Source organism: Vulpes vulpes, chromosome 2 (assembly GCF_048418805.1).
Source record: "Vulpes vulpes isolate BD-2025 chromosome 2, VulVul3, whole genome shotgun sequence".
Taxonomy (NCBI): Eukaryota; Metazoa; Chordata; class Mammalia; order Carnivora; family Canidae; genus Vulpes; species Vulpes vulpes.
In genome coordinates this window covers 70,938,969-70,959,888 of record NC_132781.1, presented here as the reverse complement: position 1 = coordinate 70,959,888, position 20,920 = coordinate 70,938,969, and the positions used below count along the sequence as shown (strand labels likewise).

Genomic DNA, 20,920 nt, shown 5'->3' with positions numbered 1-20,920 from the left:
CTCAAAGATTCAGGTGATATAGTCTTAGTAGTTAAGTTGTAAAACAGGTTTATTTCTGAACATTACATTGCAGAAGTTAGTCCTTGCGGCTCTCACTTCAGAGCTAATGTTTTGTAATTACCACCAATGATGTGTGTGTGCTTCATTGACTGAAGACCTCTCTTCTTCCCTAGCTGGACTTCGCTATCCAATGCAAATCAACATAAGATTACACCTTAAACACCTATTTTGAGGCAGGCAACATAAATGCATTTATATTGCCACGCAATATAAAACGCTTATACCATCGTCTCAGATTTACAGATGAAACGCAGTTAAGTAACTTGCCCAACATCATACATCTAGAGAGTGGCACAGTCCAGGTCCACACTTAGCAGATGTTCCAAATCCCATACTCTGATTTTAGCACTACAGAATTCTGTCTTCAGCCCTTGTGCTGAAATTCCCTTACATTTATACTTAAGCCATCACGACAAGTGCTTTTTAAAGAATAAATAAATATTGGATTTCTGCCTTAACCCATCCAGGTTTTAGGACCATGTATTATTATGTCTGTCATTTCTATAATAAACTTGGAAATCATTTGGACTTTAATAGAAAACTTCTTTAAAGATTATGATTCATTTGGAAAGTGCAATTGTTGTAAATGTGCTTAAAATTTATGACTATGATAAAATATTGCACCACATACATTTTCGGATGCAAAACTAAGATGATTTAAAAAGGGGTGCCTTCAATTCGTTAGTTACCAATTCAAATGTGTTATTTTACTTAGAACAGTCTGTTGTAAACAGGTGGCTTTTAAGAACCTTCTCAGAGTTGACCATAGTTGTTTATTTTTGTTTTTTCTCTTTCTTCTTTCTTTTGCATTTCTTAAATTAAAAAAAAAAAAAGTAGAAACAGTAAAGAGCAGAGCAGAATTATTGTATTATCCCCAATAAAATTTTCTCTGAGGTCAGGTTTAAATTCATCGGTTTAAGATTCTTAACTAATGTTACAACGGCTGTCTCTAAAAAAACAGGCATCATTTCTCTTGCATGTGGGATTTTCAGAGCATTTCTAATGAATTCAGAGGATCATCTAATCGCAGAAAGAATATTTCTTTGCACTTAAAAGGTCCATGTTCTCTGGCTTCTGAAAATACCTAAACTTGTTTTGTTCATTTGTTTCCAGTGTGGCACCTCCTTTTTGGCATATCCTGTTGGCATTATCCCTATAAAGAACTTCCTGGAAAGCAAATCATTTTGTTGTGCTCGGAAATGCTTTTGTCTGGCTTCTGGGTCATGCTTTAAACTCAGAACACATGGCGGAACTAAGCCCACTATGGGAAAACACCCAGTTATTAAACTCATGAGAGATTTTTTGGTGTTTTTTTGTTTGCTGTTTGTTTGTGTGTGTGTAAATGATGCAAAGTACTCAAGTTGCAAGTATAGGACTATTTTCCATACAAGTCCATTGATGTTGATTTTTGGCCAGAATTTGGAGTAGCTGGGAAAAATATCAAGAAAAAACAACTCTTATCAAAAGGCAAATTAGTTTTTGAAGCTGGTGTTAATTGGCAGCCAAGGTGTTTCATTATGAAGCTGAATTTTTAACAGTTGTTAGTTGGTTACTATGAAAACACCAGCCAGAAGAAAACACTGCAGTGTAATGGGTATTTCTTCAGTCTCTCCCAATCCTTCTGCCAACGTGTCAATAATATGAGTCTTGTTTTAAAACGCCCATGCACTGCCCAGAAAGTGCCTGTGTCGGCTATTTATTCAAATCTGTTTCTCGATTAGATGCATATTTCATAATCAACGGGTTCAGGGATGATCACTTTGAAAACTGCAGGTGTTGTATTTTTCTATTTTGTAATTCTCTGTTTGAATGAAGCAGTAAAGAGACCTTATTGGGAGAACTGTTTTTTTTTTTTTCTTTGTAACCTAGAGCGTAAAGCTAACCATGGGAAATATATAAATTGTAACTAGGGAGATGATTCTTTTGGATGAAGCCATGAGAACTGTAGATCTTTATCTCTCTATGTACCTACTGCTGATTTTTTAAAGGAAAAACACCTGAGGGCCACAGGTAGCCAAGTTCTGACTATTTATTGCCCTCCCTAATAGTAAACAGCACGGAGAAGGTTTTTCTCCGCACATAACATATCCAAAGCCCCTAGGAGTGTGTATGCTTTGATATTTTTCCCATTCTGACATTTTACCAGCTGGCTAAGGAAAAAAAAATGGTTTGCTCAGTGGGTCCTCAACCTATCTATAGGCAACAAATTCTTGTATCATCCTGTCTATAGTCACCCCTTTAATCTCTGTTGTATTCAGCATTTAGTTTTATGGTGATACTAGGGAAAAATCATTTTTGTGGGTGATTTGATAAAAGTGTTGGTTTAAATTACTTGCCAACAGTTCCCCAGCCAAATAATTTAATTATGTGATTATAGTCTTATTGAAGCCATTGCTATTGATTCTAAGAAGCAAGCATGGATCTATTTGTTGTCCTTCAAAACAAAAGCTGGTTTTTCTCTTGCCTTGCAGTCTCAGCTAGGGTTTTAACAGAACAAAATAATGAATGCTTCTGCTGCAGCATGTCACAGGGGAGGCTGGGACAATACTGAACTCATGCACACCGCTGATCCTTGCTTGCTGAGCAACATGTACACCTGGATTTCTGACAGCTCTGTGAGTTCACTAGAGACCTCTGTCATTCTGTTCATCCTCTTGTAGGCAATGGTCGAGACAGTTAACAACCTCCTTCAGCCACAAGCCTCAAATGCGTGGAGAGACCTGACTACAAGCGATCAACTACGTGCAGCCACCATGTTGCTTGACACTGTGGAGGAAAGTGCTTTTGTGCTGGCTGATAACCTTTTGAAGACTGACATTGTCAGGGAGAACACAGACAATATTCGTAAGTGGCCTTTGTTATACAGAAGAGCCAGAGACCCTTGTACAGCAGAAGAGAGAAAAGAAAAAAATATATATATGGTAGCACAGATATTATGAGTGATTTTTATTTCAGTGGAGATAAATGATTTTTTTCTATAATTATATAGGAAATCACCTGCCACTGGCTTAAGAGGGTCCTCGTAATCATGTATGTTATCCTCCATAAGACATTCCAATATTGGATATCTGAGCCTGAGATCACTCACAGTGAGATCCACAAGTTAGTTAGTTTTTATGTCTGTATGTAACTATGTATTGCATTGTACTATCTAAAATTTTATCCTCCTAACACAGTGCTTACAGGTCACTTCAGTTATAGTAAGAATGTCTGAATTATGTACTATAAAGAAATCAGTCATTTAAGTGAAGGTGATAAAACAATTTTTTGTAATTGTGTTATTGGCTCATGAGGAGTATAAATCTATTTTTATTGTGCATAAGGATATAGCTGACAGTTTTATTTCAGAAGATTTGATAAAGCTCTTTCAAACTTATTAGATTTAAAGATAGATAATATCGATATGATAGTGCAGCTCCAGATTATAAAGAGACTTTTACTTAATTCACGAAGATAATATTTTGAAAATAAATTTAAAGTAAATGACAGAGTATAAGCCTTTGAGTTTGATTTTTTTTAATTTTAGGCTTTATAATGGATACATTTGTATTCTTATTTACCTGATTTTAACAATTTTTATTTGCCTTATTTTGAAGAAATACTTTCAAAATAAAGCGTTGAACTACTATAAATTTTGACTACTAATAATTAGTATAACAATAATTCCAGTGTTTTGATTTCAGAAATATTTAAATGCTTTAGGAACTCGGGTTGTGTTTCTCAATGAACACTGATAACTCTTTGCCATTAACAGAATTGGAAGTCGCAAGGCTGAGTACAGAAGGAAACTTAGAAGACCTAAAATTTCCAGAAAACATGGGTCACGGAAGCACCATCCAACTATCTGCCAATACATTAAAACAGAATGGCCGAAATGGTAGGTTAGAGTTTATTTGCTAAGCATGGTGAGATTGAATTCTCATCAATGACTTGTTTTTTGGCTTGGGATTTTAGACCTGCTATCCAAGAGCTCTCCTCTCATTCAACTGTTCTAGCTCTCCTCTTCCTCTTCCTTCTCTTTCCTATCTTATGTGCCAACAACATCACAATATATTAGGTCTACAAAATTCTCAGGCACATTTGAAAATTGTTCTGTACAATGTCAGAAGCTTAAATCTGAGAGGAATTAATGAACAACAAAATACAGATATCTGACTTTTTTCTTGAAAGGAGTTGACAGATTGAGTTTCAAAAATTTTAATGAGAATTTTACTTCTAATTTTAAGATTTTATTTATTTATTTGAGAGAGAGAGAGAGCAGAAGCAGGGAGAACAGAGAGAAGCAGGCTCCCCATGAGCAGGGAGCCTGATGTGGGGCTCGATCCCAGGACGGTGACATCATGACTTGAGCTTCGAAGGCAGATGCTCAAATGACTGAGCCACCCAGACACTCCCCTCCCCTTTTTAAGATTTTACTTACTTATTGAGTACTTTTTTTTTTATTTTAAAAGATTTTATTTATTTATTTATTAGAGACACGGGGGAGGGGGGGAGGTGCAGAAGCACAGGCAGAGGGAGAAGCAGGCTCCATGCAGGAGCCCAATGTGGACTCGATCCTGAGACTCCAGGACCACGCCCTGGGCCAAAGGCAGGCACCAAACTGCAGAGCCACCCAGGGATCCCCTTATTGAGTACTTCTAATTTTAAAATTAAATGATCTTTTTTTTTTCTTATTCACTTATTTTTGAATGTGTTTCTATGAGTTTTCTTTGCAAAGCATATGGAAAATTTCAATGTGAGAAGATGATTAGGGAAAAAGAACTGGTCAGTTCAGGTCAATTGGATACAAGATTAAATTCACTGAATATAATGAGAATTAAATAAACTCATGGAGAAAATGTGTCTCCAGTGTCACTAGTACCAAATTTTTAAAAACATACTTTTGCCAACTAAATGAGATCCTTTGACCTGTTAGGGGATGGGAAGATGCCCTCAGGTTGTAGCAACCAACTCAAAGGTGGCATATCATAGTGGAGGGTGAATAGTTTTAAAGAAAGAAGATCCTGTTGTATGATACCAAGAAAAACAAATTAAGACTGTTGTCAACAGAACAAAATTCTTTTTAAGCGTTGGAAATCTTACAAGACTGACCTTATAAGTCATTATATTGCTAATTTGACTATGTGAATTTTTCAGGCAGCAATAAGATTTTCTAAGAAGCAAAATCATATTTCTGCGTTAGCTTTCCAACTGATTTCCCTCTGTCCACTGTTTCTGCCTCCCAACAGAATATCCTGTTGACAAAGAGTTCTTCCCGAAATGTTAATCTGACCAGTTTGTGTTCAATGGCACGTAAAATGAAATCAGGTGGTGTCACTGGCCACCATGTGCTTGTTCACTTCTTTCCTGCCTCATGTCTGCCCCATTTCCTGTCCATTGTTATCATGCCCACAATGATCCCAAAAGTTTAGTCTGGATTCTTTTTCATTTTTAATGAGATATATGTGACATCTAACTTTATATTAGTTTCAGGTATACAATGTAAAGATTCAGTATTTGTATGTATTGTAAAATGATCACCACAATAGGTCTAGTTAAAATTTATCACCACATAGAGTTATAATTTTTCTTATGATGAGAACTTTTAAGATTTACTCTCTTAGCAACTTTCAAAATATCCATTACAGCATTATTAACTGTAGTCACTATGCTATATGTTACATCCTATGACATTTATTTTATAACTAGAAGTTTGTACTTTTTGCCTTTTCACCATTTTCACCCATTTTGCCAAAAATTTTGCCATTTTCCCACCACCCCCTGCCTGTGGCAACCATCAGTTTGTTCTCTATATCTATGAATTTAGTTTGTTTTATTTTTATTTTTTTTTTTGGATTCCACATATAAGTGAGGTCATACAATATTTGTCTTTCCCTGTCTGACATATTTCACTTAGCATAATGCCCTCAAGGTCCATCCATGTTATCATAAATGTCAAGATATCATTCTTTCTTAATGGTTGCATAATATTCCCTTTTCTTTATTTGTCCATTCATCAGTGGACACTTGAGTTGTTTACATGTCTTAGCTCTTGTAAATAATGCTGCAATGAACATAGAGTACAGGGATCTTTTTTGAGTTAATGTTCTTGTTTTCTTCAGATAAAAACTCAGAAGTGGAATTACTGGATCATGTGGTAGTTCTATTTTTAATTTTTGGGGGACCTCCAAAATGTTTTCCACAGTGGCTGCACCAATTTACATTCCCATCAACAGTGCACAAGGATTCTCTCTGGTCTTGTCTTGATTCTGTTCCTTGAATACACCAAGAGTGTTTCTGTATCAGATTTTTGTTTTCTTCGTGGAATGCAATTTTTACAGTTCTTTACATAGAAGCTTCTATGTCATTCTCTGTTCAGTATAAATCTTACCTCTTCAGGAAGAGAAGTTTTCCTCTGTCTCCCTGAAGGTACATCATTCTTTCTCAATTGCTATTTTCCCACTAGCCATTTTATGCCAATGATTCTTCATGGCGGTTATTCATACTATAATTATTATTTTTAAGTGGCCTGCTTGTTACCTGACTTTCCTTCTAGGTGGTAAGCTCATGAGAGCAGGGGGACTTTTTCTTACTTGTTTACTGGTATAACCCTTGTGCCTGGCATATGCATAAACTTTCTAAGAATTTATCAAACAAATATATGACCTTTCAGGTACACAGCTAATGGCAATTAAAATATGGCTATATTAGTCATACTATGTTTTGTGTTCATTTATTTTATTTATTAAAGTAGTGTGTGTGTTTTAGGTCACATTTAAGCATTACTTTTGCATTGCAGAATATATAACAATTATACGTGACTAAAATGTATTGATAAAACAAGGGGGGATGTCAAGGAGACACTGTCCCATAGGTGGAAATTGGTAGGAATTATCAGTCAGTTATCAAACAGAATAAAAGTTGTTGCTGTCAACCAGAAAGGGGAAAAAATGTTAAGTTTAGCCTTCCAAAATTTAGTATTTTCATATTAAATCTAGAGAAAAGAACTAAAATGAAATGCTGTGTTGTAACACACAAGAAGTAGTTAGTGAATTACTATTGTTTGCTCAGTACTGTGTTAACAGATGTGGGTTGGAAGCTTTAGAATGCCCCTTTCCGGGATCCCTGGGTGGCGCAGCGGTTTGGCGCCTGCCTTTGGCCCAGAGCGCGATCCTGGAGACCCGGGATCGAATCCCACGTCGGGCTCCCGGTGCATGGAGCCTGCTTCTCCCTCTGCCTATGTCTCTGCCTCTCTCTCTCTCTCACTGTGTGCCTATCATAAATAAATAAAATTAAAAAAAAAATTTTAGAATGCCCCTTTCCTTTAGGTAGCTCTTATTATAATTATAATCACTCTACTGAATTACTGAAAGGACGATGGATATCTCATAGAACTACTGAGAAGCCTGGAGAATCAGGCTCAGAAAACAAGAGCCAGGAAGCTGACAGCAGCCTTTATCATCACACAGAATCATTGCTGTGAGATGTCACTGCTGCCACAGGTGAAACACAAGTGGAGGCGGCTACTGCTGCACCACCCCCTGCTTCTGTGTCACAAGCTTCTCATCTGAGGTCAGAGTCTAATGCATCCAATGGGAGGCATCTAACTGAGGTGCCCAGAGTAACCTCTTTGCAAGACAGGCTGGGGAAGCAAATATATGTCCATTTTGTGTCCATAAATCCCTGATAGTAGTGAATTTTCCAAATATGGGAGCACAGTTTAGATGTGCTCCTCAAAAGAAATATATTAAAATTTCTTTGTTTTTTTTTATCTTTTTATTTCCATGTGACTCTGAGATTCAGGAATAACGACTTCCTCATCTTAGTAACCACAGTAGTCAGGACACTGCTTGTGAGCCGATATGAATTCATATCGGAAGTAAGACACAGGGGTTGGTGTATTGTAAGAAAGAAAATATGGTTGATAGCATGTTAAAAGAAGGTTAATTGTATAGAAGATTGCACATAAGAGATAATCATAAGAGAAAAAAAACGGTGGAAGGATGTATGGAGAAAGTGACTATCAAAGAACATAGTAATTGAGTTTTAAGACAGATAAGGATTTTTGAATAATTGTTTTTACTTTTGATTACAACTGAGATATGACTTACATACAATAAAATGCACATAGCTTAATAACGAGCTTGATGAATTTGACGAACATTCCTCTGTGATACTACACAAAGTAAGACATAAATCTCTTCTATTACCCAGAAATTGTGACCCCTCCCGGTCTTCTTACCTCCTCTCCCTATCTGATGAAATTACTCTCATTACTATCTCTATAGACAAATTTTACGTGTTTGTAGACATCATATAACTGGAATCATATAGTGTGTACCCTTTTCTGTCTGAATTTTTCCACTGAACATAGTATTTTTGGGATTTGTCATCATACTATAATAGTTTATTTTTTGCTCTCAGTAGTTCTTTAGTGAGGCATAGTATATTCCATTATATTCGTATGCCATACTTTGTCTATTGGTAGATTTTTTAGTTGTTTCCCTTCAAGGAATATTATGAATAAGGACGATATTAACATCCTTATAAACAAGGATGACAAATAAACAAAACAAGCTTATTTTGTTTTGTTTTTTGTTTCCCCTTTGCAGATACCCATTTTCACTTATCTAGGAAATATAGATATGCTTAACTTTATAAGAAATCACCATTTTTCCCAATAGTTGAACTATTTTACATTTCCACCATTGGTGTATAGGAGCTCTAGCTGTTCCACGGCTTTATCAATATTAGTGTGACCAGTCATTTTGATATTATAAATTCTAGTGGGTATGAAATGATATCTCAGTGTGATTTTTCATTTTTCCCTAATTACTAGTGATGCTGAAAAATTTTCATGTTTCTATTAGCCTTTCATATATATTTTTTCTAAAGTATGTGTTTATGTCTTTTGCTATTTTCATGCATTTTTTTCTTATTGATTAGTAGAACTGCTATATATAGACGTGTCTCATATATATTATTGTTAATGCTATATTTTGATAGATACATTTTTAATTTTGACAAAGCACAGTTTACCGTTTTTTTTTTCTTTTATAGTCAGTGTCTTTTTGGTCCTATCCATGTCATTCTTGCCTACTCCAAGATCATAGAGATTCTATATTTTGATCTAGAAACTTTATGGTTCTGGTTTTTATGTTTAGATCTATGATCTGTCTTTAACTTTTGAGTACAGAGTGAGATAGGGTTGACATTCATTTCTTAAAATATTGATATGTACTTTATTCAGCATCACTTGACATTCCATTTCTCATGAATGAGTTGGCACTTTGGTAAAAATGAATGCTTAATTTTGTTGTGATTATATACTGTATGGATTTGATTAGAACTTAATTAGAACTATCTAAATTAAGTGGAATGTACAGAATAATGAGATTTTCTTCCCAACCTATAATTCATATTTATATTTATTTCAGGAGAGATCAGAGTGGCCTTTGTCCTGTACAATAACTTGGGTCCTTATTTGTCCACGGAGAATGCCAGCATGAAGTTGGGAACAGAGGCTATGTCCACCAATCATTCTGTTATTGTCAATTCCCCTGTTATTACCGCAGCAATAAACAAAGAGTTCAGCAATAAGGTTTATTTAGCTGATCCTGTGGTGTTCACCGTTAAACATATTAAGGTAAGAAAATGGCATGTTAAGTTTATTTGTTCACATTATCTATATTTGTTATAGCACAATCATGAAGTGTATTAACTTTCTTTAGTTTTTTCCTATTATTTGACAGATAGCAATTCATTATCTATAGAATGATAGTGGTGATTTTTTTTTCTAAGATGAGTGAGAATAATTCTTGAATTTATAAATGCTTCTGATAAAATATTTGTAGGTATATTTATAAACGTGTCTCCATAATTAAAAGAGTTAGCAACATATTTAGTGAAATTGGACATGGCTTCACATATGATGTTACAAGTAATTATGTGTTTGTGCATAGACATATCTTTATGTATGTACAAAGATTGTATCATAAATTGAACAAAGATTTCTAAAGACCATCTTCTCAGAAATTGCTTTATTAAATCCTTTATAATGTACTTTACTTTGAAATTAGTTGAAGTCATTCTGAGATATCGATACTAGTATTCCATTAATATTAAATTTTTAAAAAGTAAATTCATCTCTAATCAGAGGAAATAAACAACATCTATTCAAATTTGCTCAGGCTTAATGAAGCCCACTTAAGATAAAAGCACTGGTATACATCTCCACAAAAGTTGTAATAGAGTATGAAGTTGTGTTAGATATAAAGAAAATACCTATCTAATATAGGTGATCATAAAGTACTTATTGGCTTTATTGATTTTTTTTTTTCCCCTTTTAGCAGTCTGAGGAGAATTTCAACCCTAACTGTTCATTTTGGAGCTATTCCAAGCGCACAATGACAGGTTATTGGTCAACACAAGGCTGTCGGCTCCTGACAACAAATAAAACACACACTACATGCTCTTGTAACCACCTAACCAATTTTGCAGTACTGATGGCACATGTGGAAGTTAAGGTAAGATATATACCATGTTATAAAAGTATCTAAGCATATGGTCAGGATACCACTGTGAAAAGTCCTAAGTCCACAGTCCAGTCTTGCTTCAAAGGTTTTCCAGCTTCTTAGTAATTCTATTCAGAAACTCTCTGGGGATATGGTTCAACTCATATCCTCCTGGTTGATTCAAAGAAACCTTTTTTTATTCTATTATCAACATAGTTTATAAAATTGAAGTTAGCCTGTAAAGTTAAACTGTCCTTATAAAAATTCCCCTTAGTCTCCCCTGCTCTTATTTCATATGAATAAATGAGACCTCGTGAACAAAGCCAGGTAGGACCTGAGGACCCAAAGGCCAGTGCAGTGGGGTGAGGAACCAGGGTCTGGTAGGTTGAAGACAAAGGAGCTATGGGTAGAATTAAATACTGCCAAAATGACTCTTGTCAAAGTAGCCATTAGCACAATAAACAACATCTGGTAATGCAAAGGGCTTAGCAAATTCTAATATAATGTAGTGGGTTTTCTCCAGTCAAAAAAACCCTAGTCTAAGGGAAAATCCCAGTGATAGTTTCCAGAGTCAGAAACACAGCTAATTTGGCTCAGTCTCCTCCTGGCATGAGTCTGGCTGCCATGGGTGGGGGAGAGCACGAGGAGGACTTAGATTTCAGATATATTTAGGACATAAAAATACAAAAGGCTTGAGAAACACAAAAGCCTTATTAGCTTGGTTATAGAGATTGATGGGTTAGTAACGAAATTAAATGGTTGTAAATTCTCTTCTTATCTCCCTGATGTCAATAAAAACAGAGGAAGGATTACTCTCCAACATGTTTTCAGAAGTGAAAACTGTGGCAAAGGTTTTATCTACTTGATGTCATTTTTCTAAATAATTTCATCCAAAATTTTCTTTGACACTCACTGTTGAATTTAGAGATAGCATAGGTAACCCAGAGGGAGGCCAAATCCAAACCCTGTTAGCACCTTAAAAGTAAATTACCTCAGTTGTGTCAGCACAGTTCAAATTTTGATCTTTAAAGGACCACATACCCTATTTTCTCAGAGCATCACAAATTGATGTAGCTTTGCAAGACTAGCTATACTAACAAATGTTAGATTTCGACCAGGAGTGTGTTAGTGTGGGTCTGGGATTCTATTTTTCCATTTAGGGAAAAAATTCAAACTTAGAAAAATGGATCATATTTGAAACAACAACAAAATATCTTTTTTGTTGTTGTTGTTGTTGCTGGCATGGCATAGTACCCTCTACTCAACCATTATACAAGAATCCTGGCTATGACCATTATTGCATGTCAACAAGAGATAAAATAAATGCAAATCAGTATTTCCCTTTAGCAGTCAGTCACACAGCATGGATGCCATGGTTTTCTGTACCACAGTCTCTTGCAATTGCCAGTCAGGCCCATTTAGATCTCACAGCATGTTTTAGGCACTTGAAAAACAGGAAACAAGCAGACTGAACAATACTAGAAGTCCAAAAAGAAACACGGTAACTAAACTTACATTAAACTAATTTGTAAAACAGAACACCCATCTATTCAGGCACAGTGAGAAATACAGCAAAGCGTTGGAGTAGATATTTATTGTTTGCTAGTTGTCACTTTTTAACCCTGCAGGAAAACGTAAAAAGGACACAGAATTATATTGGCTAGTTTTGCTTGATGAGCTGGAAAGGGGAGCAAGAGGAGTTAGCTGAGTAATCTCCTAGCTGTTGCTGTTCAGCTGTGGTACCCTGATGCATAAGGCCTTCCTTCTGGGCTCTTACCTGTGCACTGCGCATGCCGCCCTTAGCTGCCATCTGAGCTATGTCGGCTGTCCATCGAGCACTTCCTTCCTTCTTTTAACGACATTTTTGAGTATTGTAATTGAGACACACACACTGTGATGTTGCAGTGCAGTGGAGGATCATCGAATAAGGCAGGTTTGCTCCGAAAGGGCTTACCAAAAAAAAAATGTTCCAATCTGAAGGATAAGAAGGATGTATTTAGTAAGGCAATGAATGTGTGGAGAATTTGCACTGACTGCATTCCTGCAACACCTTTTTCACCTTTCCTTGGGTATACCCCACCCTCTTATTTCTTTCCTTCCTCTGCAGCTGGTCCTTCTTAGCCTCCTTTGTGGGTTCCTCTCATCACTGTGACTTCTCGTTCCTCTGGCACAAAGTGTAATTAGATCTAGTATGGGCATTATCTGTTCTTTGTCCCTGGATGATCTCATATGGCCATATGGCTCTAAACATCTCATGATGCCCAGATTCCTATCTCCATTTTTGAACTCCAGACTCATAGATTCAACTGCTAGCTTGTTGTACCTATCCACTTAGGCTTCTAATAAGTGCCTCACTTCTAGAACCACATTTCTGGTATTCTCTCCCCTGAGGCTTCTAATAAGTGTCTCAATTCTAGAACCACATTTCTGGTATTCTCTCCCCTGAGTCTTATTAGTTCATGAAGGGTGCATTGCCCTTCAGGATGCTCAGGCCCTAAGCTCTCACCATTTTTGATTTGTTTCTTCTTGCTCATGTTGTACATCCAATCCTGTCAGCATATGCTGCAAAATCAAGGATCTGACAAATTCTCAGCATCGTCATCACTACCACCTAGGTCACAGCCACTGTCATTAGTCCTTCACTTTCTAGTTAGAGCTCCTTAGTTGGTCTCTGCTTCCCTTCCTGCTTCTCCTAAATCTATTCTCAGTAGAGTTGCCAGAGGGGTACTTGTGAAATGTGAGTCAGACCTCCTCACTAGTCTGATTCATTCTCAGAAATCAGCTCTGCAATCCCTTTCAAATGCAAATCAGGTACTTCATAGCTTTGATCCAATTGGAATGACTTCTCTTAATCAGAGCAAATCCCAAATCTTGGCCTCCTTAGCATCTTTGGATCTCCTTTCCTACTCCTCTCCTCTTCCTCTGGCACACTTGACTTCAACCACTACAGCCTATCTTGCCTTTCCACAAACACATTCGGTATTAGACTTGAAAGTCCCCCTTCCTCCTACCCCTCCAAACAGCCACCATAGCCAACTTCCTCATCCCCTTTAACTCTCTTTCACTGTCACCTTCTCAAAGTGCTCATTCTGTCCACTGTGTTTAAAATTTCATATTATTCCACCACCACAAAATACTGTGAGGAATAAATAAGGCAAAACAGTTCCCTGACCTCAGGGAATTTATAATTTATCAAGGGAGAGAAGGGCTAAGACTGATTTTTGAAAGGAGTAGTAAGAGAGATTTCTTAATTTTAAAGAAGAAAAATTCAAATGAGTATGTTTGGAGATCTGGTTGGATTTATTAATTGATTCATGAATCAGGCAGTGTCCCATCTAACAGTAGTTGGGAACTCCAGTAATTTATCAAAATGGAAGGTTTTTATTGGAGAGGGTAGGATGAGGAAGTTATTAGCAAAATAGAGGAAAGGATTATTTCAGGCAAGATCACCTTCCCTGGAAGAAAGGCTGGGGGTCTTTTAAGTGAAATTACCTCCTCTTTGGGGGGATGGAGAGGGCCCATGTGAGAGATTAGCCCATTGGTACTTATTAGAATATTCCTGACTGGCTGGTTAAGACTTACATTTCCAGGGAGAGGTTGAAACTGCCATTAGATTAGGTATTAAGTCCCCGAACTGGGCTTCGGTGATTTGGCCTGAGTGATGCCATTTTGGCCCTGTCATTTTCTTTTCAACAATAGGTAGGTCAATTTAGACAGGTTAAAGAAGGCAGGGATGCGTCTACACTAAGGTGGCAATTTTGCTGGTTAGCTACTTCTGAGTTCACTGTACTTTTATTGTCTAAGGAAGCATTTGACTGTCTTCTCTTTTTGACACAAAAGTAATCATTACAGAGGTGCTGGGAAGGCTCAAGTCTGCTACGCATCCGACTCTTGATTTTGGCTCAGGTCATGATCTCAGGTTTGTGAGACTGAGCCCCATGTTGGACTCCCCGCTTAGCAGGGTGTCTGCTTGAAATCTTGTCTCCTTTTGCCCCTCTCCCTGCTTGAGCGCATACGGGCTCTCTAAATAAATAGATAGATAGATAGATAAATTTATTTTTAAAGTAATCATTATAGAAATTAGATAATTTTATACTAAACTGAGATAGTATCCATGGTATTTTAAAACTTTTCCATTATTGTGGATCACCTACAGTTTTATTTATCTGTTGCTCAGCAGAATGTTAAATACATCAAATCCAATGGTCTCTCTTCTCTTACTAGGGATTCTTTTTGTGAACACTCTTTATGGGAGGAGTATTTTAGTTTATGGGAGTGTAAGTTTCAAACTAATTAATATTTCTGCTGTGATTTTGTAAAGCATTGTAACAAATGCTTTAGAAGAGTTGATCATTTATATCACCTATAGCTCTTTCCTCTACTCAAATTGTAATTCTTTGGGATCCCTGGGTGGCGCAGCGGTTTGGCGCCTGCCTTTGGCCCAGGGCGCGATCCTGGAGGCCCGGGATTGAGTCCCACATCGGGCTCCCGGTGCATGGAGCCTGTTTCTCCCTCTGCCTGTGTCTCTGCTTCTCTCTCTCTCTCTGTGTGACTATCATAAATAAATAAATAAAATTTTAAAAAAAAATTGTAATTCTTTGGGAGATAATTTTTAAAAAAAGAAAAAAAGCAAACCACTTTTTCCTGTCAGTTCAACTTGACACTGATTTTTTTTTTTTTACAGATTTTTAAAATATATTTATTTATTTGAGAGAGCATGAGTAGGGGGAGGGGCTGGGGAGGAAGAGTCTACTTACCTGACTGACCCACCCAGGCTTCCCTTTGTTACCTTTTAAAAGACTTCACTTTCCTTATTTTGATGCTCGCATCTCTTTCTATTTCTGTGTTTTTGTAGTTTAATATATCCTATTGCCCCTATCCCACACTTGACTCCAGTCCAGGTATAAGCATTGATTTTGCTGTTTGAAATCATTTTATTTATTTCTTTATTTAGTATTGATTCCAAACAGTGACAATTTAGAAAGTTTTAATGTCATACCATAGATTCTGTGTGTCAGATATTTTATAGCAAAACTTTTCCTATGCTGGAAAAAAAAATAGATAGTTTTACAATGCAAGATTGTGCAGTTGCTCATGAAGGAAAGTACTTATTTGTAAAAAAATAATTTTAGGAGTGAATGGGTAGCTCAGTTGGTTAAACATCTGCCTTTGGCTCGAGTCATGATTTCAGGATCCTGGGATCAAGCCCCTTGATCATTAGGGAGCTTCGTTCTTCCTCTGCCTGCTGTTACCCCTCCTTGTGCATGCATGCTCTATCTTTCTGTCTTTTCTCTCTCTGTGTCAAATAAATGCATAAAATATTTTTAAAATGAAAAATAATTAAAAATTTAAAAAAAATTCTTTAAATTCTAAAAAGAAAAGCTATTTTGAGTTTAAGTAATGATTTTATTAGTGAAAAATAAAATGTTTAGTGCATGATGCTTAAGGTTGCACACTTACATTGCCAAATTATATGCTCATTTTTTTTTTTTTTTAATTTTGCCATATATAGCATGGTGGGATCGAGGGAGAGGTAGAGCTTGAAAATCATAACTGGTATATAGTACTTTAAATTAAGTATTTATTTAGGGAAAGATACTAGAAACTGACAAATTGAATTCTCTCCAAATATGGAATATTCCTCAAAAAGAAAATGGTTTCAAAAATGATCAAATATGCAAGATTTTATTACAGTATCTTGATATTAACTTTATATTAAAAATTAACAACAATTTAGATCCAAGAATTATTCTTGGGAGTTCTCAGTGAACCATTTTATGATAGATTTGCTTCATAGATTTATAAAAATTTGTAATTACTTATTTGCTAGCATGCTACCTCTCTCATTAGTCACTAGTGCAGTGTTAAGAGCAGAGAGAGGTGAGAAAGTCAGCCATGCAGATCCTCTGGGGAAAAGGCTCTTCCAGGCAGATGCAACAAGAATACCCTGAACCAGGGTGATTCTGATGTGTCTGAGGAACTTTATGAACAGTATATTTGGAGTGGAAAGTGTAAGAGAGAAGGTACATTAGCAGAAAAAGTCAAAGGGTCTAGAATGGAAGGTACTGTAAGGCCATTGGAATCGTGTTGGGCACAGGTTTTACTCAAAGAGCAATGGAAAAGCACAGCAGAGCTTTGAGCATATGTTACATATGTAATGTATTAAATGTTTTACGTCTACCAGTTTGAAATATATTTATTAAGAGGAAAACTTCAGCCATGCCCAGACCCTAAATGATATCTATATATTTCCTTAAAGTGTGGATTCATTTTTGTTCTGAGAAATACATATTTTGCAAGATAGCTTATCTCTGTTTATTTTAATTTCTTTAAATTTTTAGATTCTTTGAAATCAGTTTACTGTGCTTTTTCCAGAGTCCAACATACTTAGATCTAAGCCTGTAACAATTTGTGATTTTCTAGAGTTGGTTACCTTTTTGTCCAGCCCACCAAAAGGCAACATATCCCTTTTAGTTAATAAAAGAATGATAGCATTACCTTCCTCACTGACCCACACCCCTCGCTCTGTATCAGACACTTGCAAACACACATCTTTTAATTTCCTAGGGCAGAGAGAGTATTTCCAATGTTACTTGTGAGCAGTAAGCTGAGGAGATATTTCAAAATGTGAGCAAGCATGAAGGGAGTATTTTCTTCCCACCACCGTGGTTCCTGGAGCACCACATGACCTCAACTCTAATGCTTCTTTGAATAAACAACAAGAAATGAAAAATGCAGCTTCCATATCACTTCCCCCAGTCAACACTGGATCACTAATTGCCTACATCTTTTTATTTAACTTCTGATACAGTTACTGTACAGAGCAGAAATTATTAGAAGAGGAGGAAAAAAAGTTCTGTCTTTCCTCTATCCCTGCATAGGACATGGAGGAAGAGAGGAAAGGTAACCTAACTAGAGATAGCAAGGAAGATACTTTTTTGTGTATGCATTTGAGAAGAATTGGCAACCAGCTGTGGTCAGATTTCTTAAGTTTGTGAAAGGAGGAAATATATCCAAAATTAGCTATTTATAGAGAGAGAACAGCTGAAGTTATGGATTTGAAGAAAAATAAACCATTAAAAAACATTCTTTTATTTTTTCATAAATTCTTTTTTATATAACTTTTATTGAAAAGTTGAAAGAATGGTATATTCAGAAATATATACCCATTTTTCTGAATTTACATTTGAGTTTTGACACACTTGATTGCCACTTTTCTGTGTATGTATGTGCAGATATATTTATCTCATATTTGATTTTTCAAAAGTAAAGTGCTGACTTTATAATATTTAATTCCTAAATCTTTCCACAAACATGTTTTAAGAACATACTCTCTGTTACTAACACACACAGGAAATTTACCATTAAGTATTATCCTATAGCATAGAATCCATACACAATTTTTTCCAATAATTCAAATAATGTCCTTTTATAGCCTTTGATTTTTTTCATGCAGGACCCAGTCAAGAATCACACATTGCCTTTAGCTGCTATATCTCTTTAGCCTTCTTTAATGTAGAAGTTTTCCTACCTGTTTTTGTCTTTCATGGTAGAATCCAGGTCATTTGTCCTATTGGAACATTTCACAATTTCAGTTTTCTGATTATTCTCTTATAATTAGATTCAGGTTAAATGTTTTTGGCAAGAAAACCATGTGGGAGATACTGTATCCTTTCCATTGTATTCAAAGACTCCTTATTGGAACATTGAATAAGACAATGAACTTTGTTGTAGTTAAGAAGAATCTGTGGAAACATATTTGAAAACTTTAATTCATCTCATTTTTAAAATTGTGATGTGTTCAGTCTACCCTTTGTTTCTCAAATAGTTGACTGTTGTCTTTGTGATAGGCAAAGCTTGTGTTTAAATTAACAGCACAGATAAGTAATCAGCAAAATCAGTATTTTGTAAAAAATGTCTTATCATTGTGGGAGAGCCTGTCGAATGAGTCTTAATTCGACCTTGATGGCTCAAGGAATATGCTCTGCATGAAGGCACATAACTATTTAAGCAAAATGAGAGTGACAGGATAGAAGTAGCATAAAATAGGCCTGGATTTTTGTAGTTTTAAAGTACATTTTTTTCAGTAAATCTTATATTTTTATTTTTTTTAAATCTTATATTTTTAGAGTATTTTTTAAAAAGATTTTATTTATTCATTCATGAGAGACACAGAGAGAGAGGTAGACACAAGCAGAGAGAGAAGCAGGCTCTGTGTGGGAAACCCGATGTGGGACTCGATCCTGGGACTCCGGGATCACACCCTGAGCCAAGGCAGATGCTCAACTGCTGAGCCACCGAGGCGTCCCTTTTTAGATTATTAATAACAGTCTTTCTGACTGTTTTTATTTTTGGGTGGTAGTGGAATATTTAAGCGGAAAGAAACCTGTGATTTTTCTCACACACAGCTTAGATTCTTACACTTAACAATATTTAGGTTCTTTATCATCTTCAGTAAATAAGCTTGGTTAAAAATAGCATCTGGAGACTCATCTGCAATTCCAGTTTGAAATATTTTATAAAGAGTAAGTAATCAAATTTACTTGATAATAATATTATCTCCAATAAGTGGAGATTGGGTGAGAACTTCACCTCTCAGAAGGGCCTGGCATGTCCTGTAATAATAAGAAAGAATATCATTTCTTTAAAGTGTACATACATTATCTCATTTAATCCACAATACCACAATAGGTATTATTATTATGATTATGATTCATTTCCCCAATTTATAACCTGAGGAGAAATTACAATAAAAATTAAAAATCGGGAGACATAGGGCCCTGATTTCAGTTTCTGGGGAAAGTGCTTCTTGTGCTCAGGCAAATCATCTGAATTCCCTGTTCCTGTTATTAAATCAGTGAAATAAGACAAATAATTTTTTTCTAACATTATCTCAGGATTATTTTAGGGATTGAGTAACAAAATTTGCTAAAATCATGTTGGGAGTTGTAAAATTTTCTGAAAAAAAGTATTTTTTTCAATTCACAATATGCTTACTTGTCCTCAAAGCCCTTGAGCTCTTGATTCTAGGGGTGGTTAACTGTCTAGGCCCAAATATTTAATTTTGTTTCTAATAAAATGTAATGATTTATCTATTGCTATACAGCTAAGTTTTCCCTAAAAAAGAGAAGAGTTTAGCCAAGTACTTTGTCTCACTTTTTGAAGTACCAGATTCTTTTTTTCCACAATAAAATTGTCAAATAATAGATTTGCAGCAAAATGTTATCATAACTACGTTTAACTCTCCAGGTCTTCCAAATGTTGGTTATATGGACATTAAATTCCTACAATATCAGCACTACCAAATTTTAGGTACAATCATAAATAAATACTAAAACAATCAATACATAACTTTTTTACTGATTGCATTTCCTCTTCATTAGTGAGATAATTTTTAGCATTGACTAACTAAAGGAATTTTTTAAATTAATTTAAATATAATAGCTCCACTTACCCAATTTATCCATGCTTAAGAAAGTATTTGCAACCAACCAAGCAAAGAAACCAAGCATAAAAGCCTTTCCCATCCTAATGTTCTAAAAATATCCTCAATTGCTTATACTGTTCTTAGTAAGAACTGGTTGATATGTTTACTAACTGTACTCTATTTGTTCCAGATCACAAAATTTCACTTTTTTTTTTTAAATAACCATTGAGGCTATTCAGTGATTGTTTTGTTGAGGTTTTTTTCCCTAGCTTATTTCATTCCATTGTGTCTAATAAATAAAGTGATAAAGCTAGACTTCGACTGGACTCTAGAGGAATTAGGCTAAATTTTCCAGAACAGTTATTTATGTAGCTTTCTAAGGTCTGCTTGTATAAATACAATTTTAAAAGCATTTGAACAGAAATATGGCTGAACTAAAAACCATTTTCCGTCTTTCCATTCAAAGGACTATCAATTTACTATGTGTATTTTACAGTGTCAGCATCATTACTTAAAGGTTTTCTTTGGTTGATTGCTTGCTGGTTTAAATAACCAATTCATAGAAATTTTAGGATGTTAATTTTGTAAGATTTAATGTTAGCTCAAGTTATTGTCTCTAGGCATGTCAGGTAATTGTCCCCAGGGTTATATCTGGAAGACCCCTACTCTGTTTAAAATCCAATAAATTTATTCATGAATGGAAAAAAGGAAGCCCAGTTTCCATCCCCTTTTTCTTTTTCCTGAAATTACTTTAGTTAAGAAAATCAAATGAAAATGGAATAATGAAATAAAAATGAGATGTGTGTGTGTTTATATATACATACTATTTTATTTAGTACCTGAAGCATAGTAGGCCTCTAATGAATATTCTTAGAATGAATCTACCAAGTTTTTCTTAGATACTTTGGCCTAGGTGCAGTTTCTATTTGTATGGTTTTCA

General features: G+C 35.5%; 1 protein-coding gene across 49 annotated transcripts in view; it reads left to right on the top strand.

Annotated features, from left to right (window-relative positions):
- ADGRL3 (adhesion G protein-coupled receptor L3) overlaps positions 1–20,920 on the top strand; it is an 808,546-nt gene that overhangs the window by 687,784 nt on the left and 99,842 nt on the right. For 42 of the 49 annotated variants that reach the window (XM_072748899.1, XM_072748903.1, XM_072748904.1 and 39 more), the window contains 4 exons: positions 2,721–2,904; positions 3,815–3,937; positions 9,477–9,685; positions 10,389–10,565. In XM_072748899.1, the coding sequence (XP_072605000.1) occupies positions 2,721–2,904; positions 3,815–3,937; positions 9,477–9,685; positions 10,389–10,565 (693 nt within the window). The remainder of the gene's footprint in view (positions 1–2,720; positions 2,905–3,814; positions 3,938–9,476; positions 9,686–10,388; positions 10,566–20,920) is intronic. The other 7 variants (XM_072748906.1, XM_072748902.1, XM_072748895.1 and 4 more) reach the window with 1 other exon arrangement.